This window comes from Colletotrichum higginsianum, chromosome 4 (assembly GCF_001672515.1).
Source record: "Colletotrichum higginsianum IMI 349063 chromosome 4, whole genome shotgun sequence".
In the NCBI taxonomy this organism is placed as follows: Eukaryota; Fungi; Ascomycota; class Sordariomycetes; order Glomerellales; family Glomerellaceae; genus Colletotrichum; species Colletotrichum higginsianum.
In genome coordinates, this window is record NC_030957.1 from 3,263,995 (window position 1) to 3,280,835 (window position 16,841).

Consider the following 16,841-nt stretch of genomic DNA (forward strand, 5'->3'; position numbering starts at 1 on the left):
GCGATGCGTGTTGTGAACCTTGACATTCAGGTCACCAAATACGCACGGTCAGAATGTGAGAAGAAGCCGTTCCCATACTGTATTTTGTGAGAAAACACCGTTTCCCTATGATAGAGTGTCTATTCGCGTTGAAACCAAAGCGCACCTGCATCGCCACACTCAGCTCTGTATGTTCCACCGTTCCACGCACCAGAATCGCCCTATGCACCGAAGCCCATCCTTACGTATGCAGTATGCAGATGCGTCCTCTATAGATGTTTCGTAACCCGTTTGATCCCCCCCCCGTTCAATTTCCCGCCACTGACTAAGGTCTCAGCACCACTCAGATTCTATTGCGTCAAATCCTGCGCAGTAGCCACACTCGCAGCTGAAGCCGTACTTGTAGTACAGCACGGGTGGCTCTTTGCCGTAGGATATGGTCAACTCATCGCCAGTTCGAATGATCCAGTCGCTCACGGTGAAGACCAGAGCCTTGTGCTCGGGTCGAAATCGGTAGCTGATCTTTGGGGAGCAGGAGTGGTTGAAGCGACCAGCAACCGGAAAGAGGCCGGCTACGTCTTGAGTGAATCCTGGGCGGTGCTTGGAGATATCATCTGCGTCAGGTTTGAACGGGAAACGGGTGACGAACCTAGATGCCTTGTCAGCTTTGGGGTCTCAGAGGCCATAAGAACCACGAGAACCACCCACGAGTTCGTGCTCCAGATTGCTTCCTCAAGCGTCTCTCCGTCACGACTGTAGTAGGCGTACATGTCGTTCGCAATTGCGCGCTCCTTTTCCGAGAGTCCCCGGACCGACTTCTCCACATTTTCGTGAATGGAGTAGTATAAAGCCTTCTCGACAAGGATCTGGTCGCCCTCGTGAAGTTCCTTGAGGGCGAAGGCACCCCAGCCGGTATTGAGGGATCTTCGGATCTCAAAGACTTCGTTGGCGAAGATCACCGAGCGCTCCTTCGTGCCGTTCTGATCCGTAAATGTGGTCAAGGAAGGCAAATCGGCGAGAGCAAGCACGATTGGGGCTTCGACAGAATTGCGATCGTTTCTTAGGGAATCAGCCAATTATAGAAAACGTGAAATGAAGATGAGTTTACCTGTCGAAGACGACTCCATTTGAATCCCCCGAGTCGGAAAAGGAAGTGCTGAAGCTTGAACGACGTGAGCGGAGGTCATCATGGTAGTCGTTGTCCTCGTAGCCTTCGAACTCGTCCGGCTCGCATCCCACGAAGATGCCATGTGTTATGTAGATCGTCTTCCAGGTGATGTCTCGAATGGCGATCGGCGGGAGTATATTTTTGATGGACGCTCCAAACTCACGCAGCTCATCCTTTAGTCGCTTTGTGACCTTTCAGTCAATGCCGAGCTTTTGGAAGTCAGGTAGTTGAGTGGTGGTACTTACCTCAAGCGGCTCAGCCAGGTCGAGGATCGAGTTGACATGTTCGGGGTTGATATCTAGAATACCATTAAGACCCGGGTTCGGGATTCGAGCCTTCGAGTTCGGCCTCTTGATGTCAACGTAGAGGTCATCGTGACTACCATAGCGGAAGCCAGTAGTCTGAAGCATCTGAATCTGAAGAACCGGCAACCCAGGTGAGGCAAGAGGCAATTTGCTTTTGGCGCAAGTGTTTTTCTGCTTCAATCTGGCGTTAAGGACGCTATTCTTTAACATAATGTCAGCTCTAAGCGAGTTCTCGTGATGACTTGTGATTGAAGAGACACGACCATGTAGGCAACCTGACTGTTCCTCTGTGGCAAGACCCCTCGGACTTGCTGGCGCAGAATAAAAGCTTCAGAACAATTAATATGGCCCTTGAAGTGGAAGAAGACTGCATAATTCTCCACAAGCCTGTCAGTGATTCTACCTCGGTTGCCTTCGTCCAACACCCGAAGGCTGGTTCAAGCCGCAAAGATAGACGATGAGGGCAACAACCAGCCACGTACCTGAATAGAGAAGCAGGATTTACCAGAGCCTCCAGTTTGTTGCCAAAAATAGGGTCATAGGTATTTAAATGAATTATACCAAAAGGCTGAAGTAAGGGTTCATGATGTCTTTCTGGTGGTTGGTGATGTTGGGAGGGAGGAAGTTTTAGGGCCACGCTGGTTGAAGACGAATTTAAGTAAACTATAATGATACCTTCCCAAACTGTGGAACCCGATCTTTGTTGCCTATTCAGCTTCTATTGCTTCCAAATATGCAGGAGAGTATTTCTTTGATTATCAAGTAGTTACCTCACTAGTAAGATGGATGTAGTCTTACCTGCCCCGTGTTCAAGACCCTCCTCACCCAGCTGAGAGCTAAGATGGCAATCACAAAACTCGATGTTGTGCAGAAACCCATGTTTTTCTCAGCAGGAACACGCAAGAAACGGTTTGCGAGAAACGCAAGGAATATACAGAGTCTACTCTTCCATGAGCCTACCCAAAGCTTGCTTCTGAGCCTCCAGGTAGCAAAGGTCTTGACACTGGTGTGCTGTAGGCATCAAAGACAAGGCAAGGCTGAACAAGACCCAAGATGTCCAACTCAGAAAAAACAATTCAACTCCTGATCTGTAATTGCATCTTCCAATAGGGAACGTCGAAAGCAGCAACTGGTACAAGGGTTTAGGTCAGGGCTCTTACGAGGTTTGCTTACGCTGTGAGATGCAAGATCATGCCTGGCAACATGATCAGAAAGGGCAGCAATGGACAGGGGAGAAAAGAAGCGTCATTGTTGGGAAAGTAATAGAAGCTTGTTTCTCTGCTGTTCTCTAAACCTTTCCTCTTTGACTCAAGGGTCTCACTCGCCTTGTTTCTGTCAAATTCTCCAACAGATAGGTATGGTAAGAAAGAAGGTGTAGAGGTACCAGTGGTGACAGAGATCTTGTCTTGAGGCCTATTCACGAGTTTCCTTCAACAAGAAGATTCCAGAAAGTCCCGGCCACTTGAAATTCCAAGCTCAGACATGTCAGCTCAGCGCCGGGTCTCTATCCGGCAAATCCTCCTGTGCCGTTTTCCTACCCATTTCAAGCTGCCAACAGCCGGCCAGCTATCCATGAGCCACACCAACACGGCTAGGTGCCGACATTGCAGAGAGTATCAGGCCGAATCCTGTAGAGTCAGGACCCGCATGCATTATGCGCAGTTACAACATCTGTTGGGAAACCCGGAGGGTGGTTTGGCGTTCCATGGCCACAGGATGCAACGGTTCATCGAATCGTTTGTCATCCGTCGCTCGGGGCGCCGTCGCAGCGTCGCAGGGTTTCCTCAACAAATCGGGCACCGCTCCCGTTTCAAACAGAACACGGCACCGCTCAGTCCCCTATACGGCTGAGCCAGCCCAAGCAGAAAGGGCCAAGCCTCGTGGGAACCGGTAACCATTCTGACAGGTGCCGCTCCTAGCACTGCCTTGAGAGGAATCATCGGCAAAATTTGGGCATTGATTGCTTCAAACAGTCACAGAATTCTGGCAAACCGGCGAGGCACAACAGCCTGGGAAAAATGAGTCTGACAAGATTCTGCCGTCGGTGTCGTCCCTATGATGCCAGAAGGAACGTTACCGAGACTCGAGAGTGAGCCAGACACCGTGAGGAGGCCGTGGTGGTCGGGAGCAGTGAGCCAGTATCCTCTGATATTCGCCATGTTTGGTCGTCGGGGAGCCATCCGGTGGGAACAACATGTGGATGCGTGCCGATATGCCATCCCTGCCACGAGTTTTGAAGGCAATGCTTTGCGCTTTGACTTGGAAGAACGATCCTTCCGGCCCACAGGGGCACAACATGGTATCGCGCACTGACAGCATCATTTGGGTAAGCCATAGAACAAGGCCACCCATGTTTGAATCGAGCACTATGCGGGATGGCGTCTCGTGTGCCTCCGAGGCTTCTTCTGCAGCTGGAGCACACGTGGAAATGGAAGTACAATGCGATGGCTAACGTACAATTCTATGTGTTGAGTTTACTGATGTCTATGCTGAAGGGCCAGGGTTCTCCCAAGGCGATGTAGGATAGATTTGGGTTATAGTGTAAGGACCAGCCACGCCAGGGAACGCAGCGAGGAAGCGGATGAGAGAAAGTGCGAGTGCGTGAAACGTAGACTGGCCGGAGGATACGTACTTTCTCGGTGAGAGCACACCGAGAGAGTGGGTCTCGGCTCCGGTGAGCCGGCGGTGCGACTCGGACCCTGGTATCCGTTTTTCAAACTCTCAGCCGCCTTTTTGGTTCCCTTCGCACTGCATTTCCCAAACCTGATGAGACGCCCCAACGCCCATTCGGCTTTGGCACTGAAGGTTTGTCTTGAGAACACTGCCGTCAGCACTGATACTCTGGACTCACAGACTCTGAGGACCCACCCACCGCACGCTTGCCGAGAAGGGGCTCTGGGGGGGAGGACGAGGACGGGGACGAGGGAGCTACGATGTATTCGAGCTTCAGAACGCAACAAGCTTCCCACCATCCCGGCCCGCGTGCCGTACGCCGTTAGCATGGTCTACCATGCCCAAAACTCAAGCCTCATCGGTTGAGTGGCAGGCGGACGGTCCAAACTTTGCGTTTGTTTCCCTCTGCCCTCTCGGAAGGGTTCCGGGTTCAATCGTAAACGTGCCGTTGAAGCTTTTCTTGTCCGCACTACACACTACCTAAATGCCCAGACCCCGGCATATGATTCTCTTCCGTTTGTGCGAGGGGCTCTACTTCGCCAGTTCTGGTGCCGAGAAGGGAAGCACCTCGCTCAGCCCCCCCCCCCCCCTCGCACTGCTCGTGGTCGTTCCGTCCGGCTTCTATGCCCGAACTTCGAATGCAGCTAGAAAGAAGGCCCCGGTCTTTGCCAGAAGAAACATGCGGCTTGGTCCCAGGTTCAGACGAGGGATGCATCCTCGGCCGAGTCTCAACAAGATGGAAACACCATGCCTATGCGCGGCACATGTCAAGTGGCTGTTCACTGCAGGCGCGAGTTTTCTTTCTTCTGCCGTACAGTCATCCTTCCTTCGGCACTTCGTTGACCACACGATGCGATGGGATGCCAACCATGTCATCCACGCTCATGCTTCTGTGCTTCCAAACTCTCTTTGAGGTGTGGCCTGCCAGGCAGTGAGGGATTTACAAGCCACGGACGAGTCTCATCTTCTTGGGTTACAAATTCATCAACGGCCCTCCATCATTGGATCAATGATTCGTGTTCAACTACACCACTATGTATAAGAATGACAGCTGTTGCTCACACATTCACTCTCAACCCATCCAAATTCTTCCAACTGTAATCATCAAACGCATTGACCAACCGTCGCAGAAGGAATATTACTTGCTCAGAAAGGACTGCCCAGCGGGGAAGATTGCTCTAGGTGAATACTGCCACGCAATCTCACCCGACTTGGCCACTCCACTAACCTCAGAAGCCCAGGACGAACACAATGGACTCTAGGCGCTCAAGTAGACCAAGCAACTCGAGCTCTGGTCAGCCAAGACACCCGAAATCCAGCGGGAGATTCGGCGAAGGCTCCCATTGCGTCACAACATCAAGCAACGAGAGGCAACGGGAGGTTCCTCTGGGCCGTAGCGGCTACAACCGGACTCGCGACCAAGGCGTCTCGCCCAAGGGACGATCCGGGTACAACTAGACAGGCGGTCGTCGAGCTGCACCGCCAACTTTAGGCGATCAGGGACCGGCTCATATGACGAACATAAAGAGTAGAAGATACACAGGTTAGACAAGCGTTGGTAGACAGACAGACAGACAGACAGACAGAGACAGGACACGGATGGCTCGATTCAAGAACGATGAGGGGGCAACCCTGCGAAAAGGAGAAAAGACTCAAAACTCAACAAACGGCTATTGTTCTATTCCTCTATTCCATACAAACACTACAAAACTCTCTTAAGTACAGCGAACGATTCAAATTCGCAGGCAAAAGCAACCCCTCCTGACCTAGTAGTGCCTTACGACCTCCCCCCCCCAACATGCCTTCGACAACCGACGAAGTGGTATTTTCCTCTGGCCGGTTCTCCCTCGCGTGTATCCTTCCGATACTTCCAATCGTATGCTGTATAGCAGCTGGGAGCATGATTACCCATTCCAAGAACCCCCCCGAGGAACACTAGTACGACCAACTCCAGTCACTTCTTTGGCCATATTTCCCGACACCGGTCTCTTCCAAAAGCTCCAACGGCGGATGACCCTAGCTGCTAGCAACGCAAACATTCCACCTTCACTACAAGCCACCGTCCCTTGGCGGCTCCCATGCCTTACATTATCTTTACACAACAAGACGCCCTCCCACCTCAGTTCACTGAGTGACGGACCCGGTGGTACCACCCTTCCCGAGAATGGCCCACTAATGGGATCAATTCTGCACTCTCGTTGTCCGGCGGCCTGAAGCCACTTTTCCCGAGGCAGCGTCGGCACTCGATGTCAAAGTCGCTGGGCGACACCAAGTGCGTGCGTCGGCACTCGCATACCCACCACCTCTGGTCGGTCATCGATGTGACCAGGGCCTTGTCTGGATACAGTCCGTCCCTGACGCCGCACTCGATGCAGTACCTCCGGAGGAGGCGTTCCCCCTTGCGGAAGACCGGCAGGTCTTGCTTGTTGTCGTGTATTGTGAGGCGGCCGCAGGGATGCAGGATGACGGACGGCGGCTTGGCTTCGAACGCCGCCTCGGGCTGGAGCGTGTAGCAGCGGTAGCATCCATATTGGCTCGCCCGCGGATCCTCGGCCTCATCAGCGCTCGAGTTCGTCTTGCTATGCCTGGGCTCGCCCTCGTTCATGGCATCCGCCGCCGTTACTTGGTCCAGCTTCTCGCCGCAACCTCTCTCGGCGAGGACGAGGAAGGTAGTCTTGAATGCTTTAGTGGCGTACAGGGGGTGGTAGTGATGGTCACGCCACCAACTCTCGTCGGTCACGTCGGGTTCTCTGATCTCTTGAAGAATCCTACCTCGCGTTTCTGCGTTCATGGCCCAGAAGAAGTGCGAGAAGTCGTGGTACGTCCGGGCCTGACTCAAGGCGCGGACGGGCAGCATACTCGGGATCTTTTGGGCGGCGGGAAGGGCCGGGATAAGCGGACTGGCGGATTTGCGACGGCGTGGAGAGGGAGCGGAGGTGCTTCCACGCTTTGGTGAGGTTTTGGAGCTCTTGCGACGCTTCGCGGGTGTGGTGGTGGTGGCGGTGGTGCTTGTGGATGAAGCTGCGCGTCGCTTTGTGGCCATCGGGACGGTCGAAGCCACCGAGGTAACAGAAGGAGTCGATGGAGCTTTCCAAGCTCCTTGCATCCGGGCTAATCTTTCTTCTGTTGTGACGGCCATAGCGGTGTACCGCAGTTTGTTTTGGTATCGTTGTTGTGTGAGCTGCTGGGCAGAGCTGTAGTTGCACAGAGACGCGGGATGTTCTGGCAAGTGTCAGACAAGATGGACAAGCAGGTGTAATAGAGCAAGACTCACATCTGACCAGTTTCTTCTGTATGGTTGGAAAAAACAACAGAGTGTAGTATTAGAAAGATGGAGGAGATATCACGCACATACACAGATGGAGGCCGGAGGAGACGAGCTGACTTATACAGTGGCAAAACCAGGATCGTGGACTACTTGATTAAAGACCGGGGTGCCACTAATATCGGAACAAGCGTCATCCAGAATCAGGGAGAAAAGAGTTGGGGTCAAGCATGGACTAGAGAAGACCATGCTCTGCAGGCTGCAGTCCAACAAGAGAGAGTATGTGTGTGAGGTAAGGGGAGACAAGACGAGCACATACAGCAGCAATGGCAACAGACGTTACAAGGGGGAAAGGAGCCTTGTAAGTTGCGGATAATGCATCAGAACCCCATGAACATACCTCTTTGGATCGCCAGGACTGGACAATGAACATAGACGTGGGCTTTGTTCACACACACCCCCCTCCCTCGACCCTCCCATCTTGCATAAGTCTACGGCCAATATGATTGGGTCCCGATAGATCTTCATCGTCAACAACGCTCCAGTATCATGGGACCATCGTGTAAGAGGCGCGAGCACAACGAAAACACAGCGGAAGCCGGGACCAGTGTTCTGGTTCCGCGCTCTTGCGTAGACGCGTGTTCCTGTTGACTCTCCAGACGAGGTCTCCTTACATTGGCTCGAGGGCCTACCGCAGGCAACTCCCTGGCTCACCGGCCGGACAGGGCTGCCCTTGCAGTTGCAGATCGAAGGGGCGCTCGCCAAGGTTGGACGCAGCTCTGGCCGAGTTATCGAGTCCAGAGACGCTTGGCCGGATGGTCTGCCAGGGCACTGGCATCACGCCAGAGAGGGAAGAAGTGGAGAGTCGGCCATTTCAACTGACATGATGAAAAAGAAAAATGTTCAGGGACGTTGGGGTCCTGGCGATGAGCATCCAACGGCCCTTGAAAGGGGGGAGGAGGGAGGGATTGATGTTCTTCTCATCCCCAAGTGAATCCGGATGCTGGGTACTCGCAGCCCGTCCGGGGTCCTGGTACCGCAATGCCTTTGCAGTTTCTGGATTCCAGGACCTGCGTGTGACAGAGGTAGCAGATAAGAGGGTCAGTCCGGGTGTGTACAAGATAGGGCTGGTCTCTTTGTCCCATCCTGTTGCCGTGTTCCTGCCGATGACATGCTCCCGTGTCGTGAGATGTCGGAATCGAGCCGTGGTCCAGGGCACGGCCAGGCCAAATGATCATCGTCATCTTCAGGTCATTGCTGTAAGTTGTGAGTGGCCCCTCCGACGCCTTCATCGTTGGACGTGGGGCTTAAGTCTCCGTGGTGAAATTATTATGAAGGAAGTGCGAGACGGCGACGCTGACCGATACATCACCAAGACGGCTGTTTGGTTACATCCTGAAAATTATACAACTTTCCTACTCTACGGGGGTTCCGAGGTATATCGGGAACACTTGAGCATCTCCGAGCCATATGGACGTTGGTTCTGACGCACTTGGCCGTTGTTCTCGAAGCTGTCAACAGAGCGGCAATGGTGTTGACGCTCCGACGCCACGAAACGGGAGAAGAAGATGGTGACAGGCAACCTGCACAACCTTGAGAAGTTACGCAATACATCCTTAAGCATCTGGAAATCATCCCCTGCAGCGTTTATACAGCAGTTCTGCTCCAGCCAGAAGAGGAGTCTTTGTTACTTTACGGAGGGACAGACGCACCTCGGTCCACAGTTTCCGCCAGTCACCGTCTGCTGCTCGAATTGCCACAGTGTTGCCTCGAGCAAACTGCATACGGCCGTGTTGGTGAGCGGGAGAAGGGAGATTGCGCGGCCGTGACGGCGTCTCGTATGTGTGACGAGTGTGATGAGCGAGCCATTGTATTCCGGAATTCTCGTCACATCCCAGGAAGTGCCCAAGGCGTTTTTGCTAGGCGTACAACGCAGTGGACGGGAGGTTAGGTGAAATGGCATAAAAAGGCACCCCAGTTGAGAAAAGGTGCCTCCGCCCTTCCCCTCCCCCTCCCCCTCCCTGGTAATTCCAACCCTGGTAGTCCTGTTGGAGCAGAGTCGCAAACAAAGGTTGGCGATGATGGTCTCCGCCAACGTCGAGGGATATCGAGTCGGTTGATTCGAATCCCACTCTCTGGCGGGAACATGGATGATGGATGGTTGGGACGTCACAACCAACAGCATCACATCAAAACAAGGGTTGGTCAGGGCGTTTTTCGTCGGGGGCAACAGACGCATGCATCCGGGCCCCTGGGTTTTCCCTGGGTCTCGGACACGATTTACGAATGAGACGCGCAGCTGAGGTACCAGGGATGACTCGGAAGACAACCCATGAAGCTCTTTTGGGTCTCTGGGGCTCGGGAGGCTCGCTCCTTGATGACAGTGGGGTGAGGACGGATGGGTATTATGTGGTGCCCGGTCCGTTGCCCGCATCCCCGGGCCTGCTCGCAGAGATCTTGTATTCCCATCCCTTTTCTGTCTTGCAGGGGAGAGGGAGAGGCTGCTTGTGCGGACGACCCCCCCTCGACCATCATGTAGACTGACCTGGGGATGTCACGGAAACCCCATTCGGGGAAACAATCTTGGTGGTCAACCAGGCCCGGGGGTTTAACCCTCCGCTCAGGCCCTCGTCCTTCTTGTTCCGGGATCGCGGTATGTCATTCTCCACATAAATAGCCTGATGAAAGATGGCACGATCCATTGAGGATGTTTGCTTTCGTTCTCTTCAGCCCGGCGGCTCGACGGGCGCAAATCGGTCTTGGTGGCCTTGGAAGGGCGCGGCGACGACGAGAATGGCGATGAGAAGCGAGAAGAGAGGCAAAAATGTGTAACTTGAGAGACAGCGGACCTCGCTCCGGCGTCCTCTTCGTCGTCGTCGTCGTCGTCGCTTTTTGTCGTCAAGAGCGAGAGCGCGGGAGTTCGGAGTTGGTCATCCATCTGTAAGATTGCTGTGCCGCCAACGAAATCGCTCGTTTGTCATATCGGTTATTATGCAGGCCAGATCGGAACAGGAAGAGAGAGAGAAAGAAAAGGGCGGATGCCAGGCCTCTCTGGTCGATGGCCACACACACACCCGCACAAGTATCACAGACACGCCACCCGCATATCTTGGTTCATCTGGGTTCATCTTGGTTCCCATTTAATGACGATACCCAGGCATCTTGACCGAGATGGGGCAAAGCCGCACTGCGCAAGAGAGAGGCATGTACCAACGCAGTTACCAGTCCCCCCCCCCCCCCCCCCCCCCCCTCTTCGTTCCTAGGCAAGTGCATTCATATTGTTTGGGCCCGCCCGCCCCCCGTACAGCGGGCCGATGGGCGGGCGCCGGCGCGATTCCCGCTTCTGGCCCGTCACCCGGCTTCGCTTGATTTCGATCGCGAGTTCGTCCGTTGTCCGACTGTGTACCACCCGTTGATCCGCCCGCAGCCAAACACACAAGCTTGTCAGCCCGCTAGGAAGGGCCCGTTGGATTTAAGAAATTGCACTAGATCCTTAGCGGGCAAGGCTCCAAGGAAGCGAGGGTGTGTGTGTGTGAGGGAGAGAGGGGGCACGGGAGGACAAGTGGGAGAACAGCCTGAAGAGGGGCGCCATGAAGGAGGGAAGAGAGGGAACAAGAGGGAACAAGAGGAAAGACAGGAGACGGGAGTCGGGAGAATGGGGAAAAGGATGGATACGCCTGTAGGTCAGGTCACTTGCATGTTTGCTCGCCTGTTTGCTTGATTGTCTCCTGCTGCGCAACGCAACCATCGACGCCACATACTTGGGTACGTCTACGGGGCCATTAGTGTTGCTCACGTCAAGACTGCAGCGCATCTCGGTCACAAGACGCAGGCTCGACGCGGTCGACGGAGTGAGGTCCGACGCGGCCAGTGGGTGCTGGCGCCAGGGGTGTGCGTGAATGGATTATTGATAGTTGATCTCCCACATCTCAATCTCCAGCAACCGAGCGTCTCATTTTATATACCATGACCGTCAACGGATCCCCGACAGGGAGGGCTGAGTAGGCGGTCCGCTCACTCCCATGAGATCGTTACATTCAGGCGTGTGGTCTTGGATCCCTCGCCGAGTCCACAAAAGGTCCCCCGTCGGGAATGGGAGAGAGGGGACCGATGGGGGGGAGATTTCGCAATCACCATAACCCAAACGTCGGGAATGAGGCCGTACCAAACACTGGGTTTAAGCGACCTGTCGGGTTACGGAGACCATGGCACGACGGAGGGACCTGGTACAGCCAGCCGGGAAGCTCGATGCGTTGAAACCGAGGGTATCCGCAGGCGCGTCTTTTTCCTAACACCTTTGGACCCGACCGACGCCTGGCTGGATCACTGTGACCAACGAAATGAGCTTCGGTTGGGGCGCCCTCGATCTGGAGCAGCTCGTCACTTCGATGTGTCGCCTCTAAGTGACTCTGGGTCCCAAATTCTCGTTCCCAGCCTCTCACTCCGTTGGTACTCGGTACCCTGAGGGGCGTCGACAGATCGGACTAATGCGAGCGGCGTTGACACTGGGCTGGTGGTCGTCAATTCGGACGCCGTATACGTGCCATCATATCGTGGCACATCAATCTAAAGTCGAGTCCGCGATGGCCTCACATCAACTCGACGAATGTGCCAACCGCGCGCTCGGGACGATCCATCCATGACACCGGAAAACGCCGTCGCGGCGATGGCCTTCGACGCGCCGGGTGCACCCGTGCATCTCATCTCCTGTGTAAATAGCGAAGCCGTCCAGCCCCCACGACCGGACTGGCCGCCGGTGACTTTTCGCTGGCCCGCCAATCCGCTCAACTGCAACGGCAGAGTGAGCTTTCTTTTGCCCTGGCAAGCAGAGACCGTAAGGCTTCCATGCGTGGTCAATCGTTGTCATGCCGGCACCGCCGTAGGCTCGCGCAGAGATACCGACCAGGCCAGACCCGCGAAGCGAAACCCATTGTCTCATTTTTAAAATAGAGTTCCGTCGAAGCATTCAGCGGGAAAGTGTCGGTCGACGGAAAGTCAAACGTGTCCCCCTCCCCCATCAGACCGTTCAGAAAGCATCGAGTATAGGGCCGTCTGCCAGACCGAGCGGCGGCGGGTATTTGTGGCGAGACACGTGTGGTGACAGGTCGCTGGAACCTCCGAACGAACGGACGGTATCACTTGTGAAATGCCAAAGATGTGGACAGAGAGGCTTGGAGACTCGGTTTCGATGGGTTTGGGGGCGGAGGCGCCGGTTTCGTTGGAACAGCCAACCCTTGTGTGTACAACCTCGAGGCACGTGAGTTGAGTTTTGAATCGGATCGTCGGTTGTTTTGTGCGACCTGGACGGACATCGTACGACGTGAGTCTGCCTTACCTGTATGAGTGTTCTTCATTACCGCCGAGGCTGAAGACTCCGATCCTCGTCCAAGAGAGCCGCTGATGTTGGGCAACGCATCAACGATGCTCACTCAACAGTTGGCACATGAACAGGCGGTACGCGGTGATGAATTGTACGAGTTCCGACTTCCGTTGTCAACATATTGCTTATGTTGCGTATGCTTTCCGTTGCAAAAGTGCTGCTTACCGTACATTAGTTCATGAGTCAATACGCGACGACGACAAACCCCCCCTGCCGCCGCGCACGCACTGATTCAGGGCCACGTCAGTTGATAGACAGTGAGAGAGGGAGACCATAAAACAGTGCCCAATGGGGAGGCGCCCGGCGTTCGAACATGCAGAGGGACCTGATGCCCTGTTTAGGAAATTGAAAGCTCGACTTTGGGCGCCATTCCCGATCTAGAAGCTGATAAATGGCTGGGCATGACGCCAGGCTCGAGGAGGGTCAGAGGGACTCGTCGACGAACGGCGGTTGGGTTTGATACACGTCGACTTTGAGCGGCCGACGTATTCATCGCTAACTAGTCGCTCTCCCTCAGGCACTCTACTCTGTCCATGAGTGAGAATGAGAGTGAAAGTGAGAGTGAGAATGAGACACAGTCAAAACTCTCAGCTCAACTTCTCCAGAACCCCCTGTACTGGACATAAACGCCGTTCAGCCACATCGTTGAGAACCGGGTTTCTGAAAAGCGACTCATTACTACCTCATTCGGGGGAGCCCTAGGCCATCTGGGACATCCCGTCGCGTTTGCGGGAACCCGCGGGCGGCCCATGATACATACTTACACATATCAATTGGTTTCACTGCCCTTTTTCTTATTTGATGTCACTCGTTCCTCTTCCTTCACGTTGGTTGATGACGACACACACTGCTGCCGTCGTTGCGCGTCACTCTCTTTTCCATTCCCCCTCCGAGGCTCATCATCCGCGCAAATCGATGCAAATCGTTCGTCTGTAGCTAGGCAGGCCGCGCGCATCCAAAAGTTCCACTCACTCACTTCACTCATTCTCATCCACACACACACACACAAACGCGTACCTGTATTCATCTCAACTCATTTCATCTCATCTTCAAAGTTCATCCGTCTTACTTTTCCCCTATCTTCTTCATTTCGTTTCTTTTCCTCCTTCTCCCCCCTCCACGACAACCCCGGTCGCCCGTCGTCAGCACGCTCTTATCGCGCCAACGATTCGTCGGTTCGTCGTCTTTTGCCCAGGGAGCGAGGTCGAGAGCTCTCGCTCGTTTCAGAGTTCAGACTGCGTGTCTGAACCTATCGGGCATCGCGTCCTCCTCCCCCAGACCAGGGATAGGATTGCGCAACACGTCTCTCATTCTCAGGCATTTTGCTGTCTTTCTCTACCTCGGCCATCTCACTTGGCATTTCCCTTCATATGTGTTGGAGCCGCCCGCACACTCTCTCCTCCTTTCACTCTTTCGATCACTATTCTCCCCAGTCCTCACTGCGCTAAGCTGCCTCGGCCTGCTTGGCTCAAAACCACACAACCACAAACCAGACCTTCCAACCCTCCCGTCACATCACACGGCGCCCGAGATGCCTCCACACACCGATCCCGTCTCCGATGACGACACCATCATCGGCGACGCCACGCCGTCCAGGACATCGACAGACGCCCACAACGCCACCGAGTTTACCCCGCTCATTGCCGGCGACTCCTCCAAGAGGCCCGGCGCCGGGCGCAGCAGGACCGACTCCCTCCTCAACGCCGCCGCCATCCACGTGCCCAAGGTCCACAACGCCGACGCCATCGCCGCCATCTTCTGCGCCATCATCGTCCTCGGCGCCGGTGCCAGCGGCCTCTGGGTCATCCCCATCACCCGCCAGGTCGAGGACATTGTGTGTCGGGAGTACTACGGCGTGCTGCACTCGGAGCATGGCGGCCCTATCGACGAGGCCCGCTGCAAGGAGGACGCCATCCAGTCAAAGGTCGCCATGCTCTTCGCCGTTTACAGCGCCCTGCAAGCCTCCATCGGTGCCGCCGCTGCCTTCCCCTGGGGTATCGTCGCCGATCGTTTCGGCCGGAAATGGGTCTTCTCCATGGCCGTGCTGGGCATAGTCCTCGGCCAGCTGTGGTTCCTCGTCGTCTGCGCCTTTCCCAGGACGATCCCGCTTAAGGCCATGTGGCTCGGCCCGTTCCTGCTGGTCATCGGCGGTGGCAACGCCGTGCTGCCCGCCGTCGTCTTCTCCATGCTCTCGGATATCACGACTTCGGAAAACAGGTCCGTGTGTTCTACGGGTCCCTCTGATGCGAACCCCCCCCCCTTCCCCCACGCTTCTTGCTGACCTCTCGCAACAGGGCCAAAAAGTTCATGGCTGTCCATCTGTCGTCCATGGCCGGAAACCTCTTCGCCCCCGCCGTCGCCGGGTGGATGATGGAGAGGACCGGACCCTGGGTTGTTGAATGGATCTCCCTTACCGGCTTCGCAACGCTCTTCTTCACCATCCACCTCATCCCGGAGACCAAGACGGCGGCCCAGGTGCTGCCGGACCCCATCGCCGACGAGCCCGAGGCTGAGTCGCCCGTTGTCGGCACCATCCAGCACACGCTCCACCGCCTCCGGGAGTCTCTGAGCCTCCTCGCGTCCCCCTCCCTCGTCATGCTGCTCGTGGCGACGCTCAGCTCGTACCCAGTTGTGCTGTCGACCTTACAGTTCATGACCATCTTCGCCTCGAAGCGCTACCACGTCTCGCTGTCCCAGACGGGCTATCTCTTGTCGCTCTACGGCCTTGGCGTCTTCTTCACCATCGTCGCCATCCTGCCGGGCGTCTCGAAGCTGCTCGCCTCCCCCAAGACGCCGGAGCCCCTGCGTTTCACTGATGACAACAGACGCGACCTCTTCCTCGCCCGCGTGTCGTCCGTCGCGCTTCTCCTCGGCGCCCTGAGCATGGCCGCATCGCCGACTATCGGCGCCTTCATCGGCGGCCTCGCGATCCTGTCTCTTGGCTCGGGCTGGGGCAGCTACGTGCGTAGCCTATGCGCCGTGTACGTCGACGCCGCGCACCGAACGCGTCTGTACTCCATTATCTCGGTCGTCGAGACGGTGGGCATGACGTTCACAGAGCCCATGCTCGCAGGGCTTTTCGGCCTGGGTATGAGGCTCGGGGGCCTCTGGATCGGATTGCCGTACGTGGGCGTGGCTGGTTTCTGCATCGCTGCCCTGGGCTTGCTTCTCTTTGTGAGGCTTCCGCCGCCGGAGGGCAAGGGCGCGCACGCGTCTGGCGATGATGCCGGGGCCGAGCCTCGAGCTCATTGATGAGCAAGCTACCCCCCTTCCCTCTTCTTAAAAAGATTTTCCTTTTCTCGATTCAGTTTGGCGCCCGGCGATACCATGGATGGACGTGTTAGAGCGATGAATTACTAGGAATAAATGAGATATACTAGAAGATTGTTACTGGAGGTTGCGCAGAAAATACAGGAATCTCTCAGCAGCATTGCTTTGGACTACGAACCGAGTTCGCTCTGACACTCCTTATTCACTCGTGACCCATCAAGCAATGCATAAGCCGGTCGCGCCATCTATCGACGGCAACATGGGACCTGCACAAAGCCCGCGATGGTGCATTGACGGTCTACAGCCAACAGGATATGGTGAGGTGGAATCCCGTCCGAAGTTGGAAGCGCTTTGGCCATTGCAAGAGCATGGATCGACAGATCTACACCATCTTAAGTTTCTCTTTGGGCTATCTATCACGGCAAGCCGGGAAACCAGCACGTCGATCAACCAATACTCCGTCGGTTGGTTGCGTTGTCGAGAAACGCCATCCAAGTTTAGCCCGAGCAAAGGTGCTGCTGCTCCGGAAATAAGCACCCAACGGCGCCTTTGGCGGGGTGCTTTAACAGCGAATTAGAAGCATTGTAGCATCACTGGGCAGCGGGCGAACACAGCCATGGTGCCCAACACCAAGAGACACAAACGCTGAGGGCCAGTCATCCGACCACGCAAGGATCTTCCCCAGCGGGAGGCCGTTTCAGACGACACCTTCGACCAGGGCCGACCAGGCGATCAGGGCAAGGGGAAGCGAGGGAGGCAGTGCGACGAAGCGCTTGCTCGGTAAGACAGGGAAGCCAGAGA

General features: G+C 55.4%; 3 protein-coding genes across 3 annotated transcripts; 1 reads left to right on the top strand and 2 right to left on the bottom strand.

The window, feature by feature from the left end:
* Positions 1-312: 312 nt before the first annotated feature.
* On the bottom strand, positions 313-1,662 carry CH63R_06296 (Set domain-containing protein 5; the record flags this gene model as incomplete). Its single annotated transcript, XM_018301271.1, has 4 exons — positions 313-628; positions 688-1,038; positions 1,088-1,329; positions 1,393-1,662. The coding sequence occupies 4 exons, from the start codon at positions 1,660-1,662 to the stop codon at positions 313-315; spliced, it is 1,179 nt and encodes a 392-aa protein (XP_018159121.1).
* Positions 1,663-6,244: 4,582 nt separating this feature from the next.
* On the bottom strand, positions 6,245-7,264 carry CH63R_06297 (uncharacterized protein; the record flags this gene model as incomplete). The annotated part of the gene is made up of 1 exon (XM_018301272.1): positions 6,245-7,264. One exon carries the CDS (start codon positions 7,262-7,264, stop codon positions 6,245-6,247), a length of 1,020 nt encoding a protein of 339 aa, XP_018159122.1.
* Positions 7,265-14,301: 7,037 nt separating this feature from the next.
* CH63R_06298 (Major facilitator superfamily transporter) lies at positions 14,302-16,022 on the top strand (the record flags this gene model as incomplete). Its single annotated transcript, XM_018301273.1, has 2 exons — positions 14,302-14,987; positions 15,065-16,022. 2 exons carry the CDS (start codon positions 14,302-14,304, stop codon positions 16,020-16,022), a joined length of 1,644 nt encoding a protein of 547 aa, XP_018159123.1.
* Between the last annotated feature and the right edge of the window lie 819 nt (positions 16,023-16,841).